Source organism: Lipotes vexillifer, unplaced genomic scaffold (genome assembly GCF_000442215.2).
Source record: "Lipotes vexillifer unplaced genomic scaffold, Lipotes_vexillifer_v1.1 scaffold395, whole genome shotgun sequence".
Classification (NCBI taxonomy): Eukaryota; Metazoa; Chordata; class Mammalia; order Artiodactyla; family Lipotidae; genus Lipotes; species Lipotes vexillifer.
Genome location: NW_006797390.1, coordinates 8,814,652 through 8,817,701, shown reverse-complemented (window position 1 = coordinate 8,817,701; position 3,050 = coordinate 8,814,652). Strand labels below are relative to the sequence as shown.

At 61.0% G+C, this 3,050-nt stretch overlaps 1 protein-coding gene across 2 annotated transcripts in view; it reads right to left on the bottom strand.

The window, feature by feature from the left end:
- CACNA1C (calcium voltage-gated channel subunit alpha1 C) overlaps nucleotides 1–3,050 on the bottom strand; it is a 435,574-nt gene that overhangs the window by 59,365 nt on the left and 373,159 nt on the right. For both annotated transcript variants that reach the window (XM_007469483.1, XM_007469484.1), the window contains exons 26-27: nucleotides 1,807–2,008; nucleotides 114–272 (exon numbers count right to left, since the gene is read on the bottom strand). In XM_007469483.1, coding sequence (XP_007469545.1) covers nucleotides 114–272; nucleotides 1,807–2,008 — 361 coding nt within the window. The remainder of the gene's footprint in view (nucleotides 1–113; nucleotides 273–1,806; nucleotides 2,009–3,050) is intronic.

Sequence of the window (3,050 nt, the reverse complement as noted above, 5' to 3'; positions counted from 1 at the left end):
CCCCCCCCCGCCCCCTTGGCCAGCGTGACGGTGACACGCCGCCCACGCGCCCACCGGTGGCCGCCACGGCCGGACCGCTGGACCTGCCCGCTGGACCTGCCCGCTGGACCGACCTGCATGGCCAGGCAGATGGTGTTGAGCAGGATGAGGACGAACATCAGGTACTCGAAGTAGGTGGAGTTGACCACATACCACACCTTGTACTGGTGCTGGTTCTTGGGGATGTACCTCCGCAGGGGCCGGGCCTTCAGGGCGTACTCCACGCACTGCCGCTGCGCCGGGGACACGGGGGTGAGAAACCCGGATGACGGGGGACGGCGGGGACATGGGTGGCCTCAATGTCTCACCTCCAGAGGAAGAGACGGCCTAACCCAGCGGTTCCCAACCTGTTTGGCATCAGGGGCTGGTGGGGTGGAAGACAATTTTTCCACGGACGGGCGTGGGGGATGGCTCAGGCAGTAGTGCGAGCGACGGGGAGCGACGGGGAGAGAGATAGGGAGCGATGGGGGGGGACGGGGGGGGGGGGGGTGCACAGGAAGCTGCACACCCCAGGGGTGGGGTTCTCTGGGAGAGAGAGACATCATCTATTGCTCTAGCTCGCTTACAGGCCGAGCTGCTACTTGGACGTTTTTTGATTTTCTATCCCTCCCTCAACGGGGGAGAGACCCTCTCTAGTTAGTCCCCATCAGGACGTAGTCAGGGGGTCCATGTCCCCTTCCTTCCGTCTCGGTGATGCCTGCTGACACCGCGGGTGCTCGGTGGCATCTGGTAAATACTTGCTGACTGATTGATAGTCTGTCCTCTCACTGATGGTTTCCCAGCCACAGACTCTCCTGGGGGCCCGTCTCTCCTCAGTGTTCCTCACCTGTCCTAAGTCCATCTTCCTTATCTGCCAGGGTCCGCAGACTAGAAGTCACAGCTCACGGCCAGGGGATGGGATCCTGCGCTGACTACACTCCGGCCATCTCTGCGCTGTGCCCGGAGCCCAGGTCAGGACCAGGGTCCCCCAGGCCCTTCTCTCACCCCAGCCTCCAAGCCCGACCAGCGCTGTTCTCTCCACCTCTACTGTCACTTCTCGCCTACACTTGCTAATTGGCCTCCCTCTCTCCTGGCTTCCTTACAGTCCAAAGTCCACACAGTGGCCAGAATGCTGAGTCTAGGCCCAAGGTGTGGACATCGGAGCTGCAAGGGGTGCAGCGGGCCTGACGGGGGGTGCTCCTTACCTAGCAGGGCTTGAGTCCCCCACGGACAGGACGCATTTCCCGTGGACGCTTCCCGGCCTCCTGACCGCACACCCAGCCTGCCCTGCCGGCCACGGAGCTCAGCCCAGGGCTGGCGTGGCCGCGTCCCTCCTGCTGGAGCCCTTCCCCACCTCTGTGTGCACAGCCTCTCTCTGTTCTACAAGAAACCATCTAACAGTGGTTTCTAAGCCGTCCTCTCCCCACCCCAAACCTCCACTCTCACTGTTCTGGTTTCTTTCCTCTCTATCAACGGTGCCGCCCCACCCTGCACACCTCCTGACTCATCGGCTTCTAGGTGCGGGTGAGAGGCTCTTTCACAGAACCCCCCAGACCCGCCACCGAGTCTCCCTGAGGAGCTGTTAACAGACCCTGTTGGTTGAGCGCGGCTGCAAGCTGGATCTGCAGGGTCTGCGTCCCTTCTGCCCTTGGGCCTCCAGGAGACACTGGGCAGGGGGCCTGGGGCTCTCTCCGGACCACAGCCTCCCCCGGGGGCCCAAGCTGCAGCCCCCCACTCCTGGCTCCTGGTCCCCGGGGGCCCAAGCTGCAGCCTCGCCCCCGGCGGCACCTGGTTCTTGTCCAGCTCGCAGTTCTTGTACTCCTGCTCCCCCTGCTCCTGGAAGGTGACGATGACGAAGCCCACAAAGATGTTCATCATGAAAAAGGCGATGATGATGATGTAGATGATGAAGAAGACGGAGATCTCCACGCGGTAGTTGTAAATGGGGCCCTTGTCCTCCGTGTGGGAGTCGATGGAGCGGTACAGCAGCCTGGGGGGGACAGCCCGCGGAGGGCGGTGGCGATGACACCGCTGCTCCGAGCGCCCCGGGGCCGGGGAGCCGGAGACAGCTCCAGGCTGAGAGTCGGGAGGCCTGCGTTCAAGCCCCAGCTCTGCCTCTTACTGGCTGTGTGACTTGGGCAAACCACTCAACCTCTCTGAGCCTCAGATTCCTTACCTGCAAAGTGGAGACAATAATTCCGGACTTTCCTACCGGGCCGGGTAGTTGATCTAACGTATGTGAAGGTGTTTTGAAACTGGCAGGAACTGTCTAAGTGTGACACGAGTCACGGCCATTGATTTCTAATGCTGGAGATATTGGTAAATATTGAAACCGCTCTGCTGCTTCTCTGGCAGAGACTCGGCCCCAGGCTCACTCAGCTCCTCAGCAGCGGTCTGGTTTACACTCAGGTGGCCTGTGTCTGCGCCCACCTGGGCCGCGGCTACGCGCCCGTCAGGCTGCTTCTCTTCGCGTCGGGCTTCCTTCCTTTCCCGCCTCTGCTGCTCCACACAGCGCCTGGCTGTTCTCCAGGCGGTACTGATATGTTACCACTTAATAATGGTGCCTCTCACCTAAGATCACGTGCTGTCGTTGACTTAGAAATATCTAGAATTTCCTGACTTTCAGATGATCATGTCACCAGAATACACATGGGGGCGTGAGGGAAGCAGGTGTCTGTACAGAGATACACGGAGCCCCTCCTGGACAGGCCTGGTAGAGGGGATGCAGCTTATGGGCCACCAGGCTGGTCCAGGCCTGGCAGCACTGCCTCTGCAGGAGCTTTCCTCTGTAAATCAGACACAGCTCCCTCCAAGGAGACTGGGGCAGAGTCTAACCAGCGGGCGCCTCCGCCATCTCTACCCACGTCCGTGCCCACCGGGAGTGGTGGCCTTCAATGTTACGGTGACCCAGGGGCCCCTCCACTCCCAGATGCCATGAGGGTGACGACAGACTTCACTGCGGCTCAGTCTAGGTTGGGGAGGGCAGCTAAAAGAAGCTTGTTTTGGGCTGAAGCTCTGAGATCCAGAAGAGC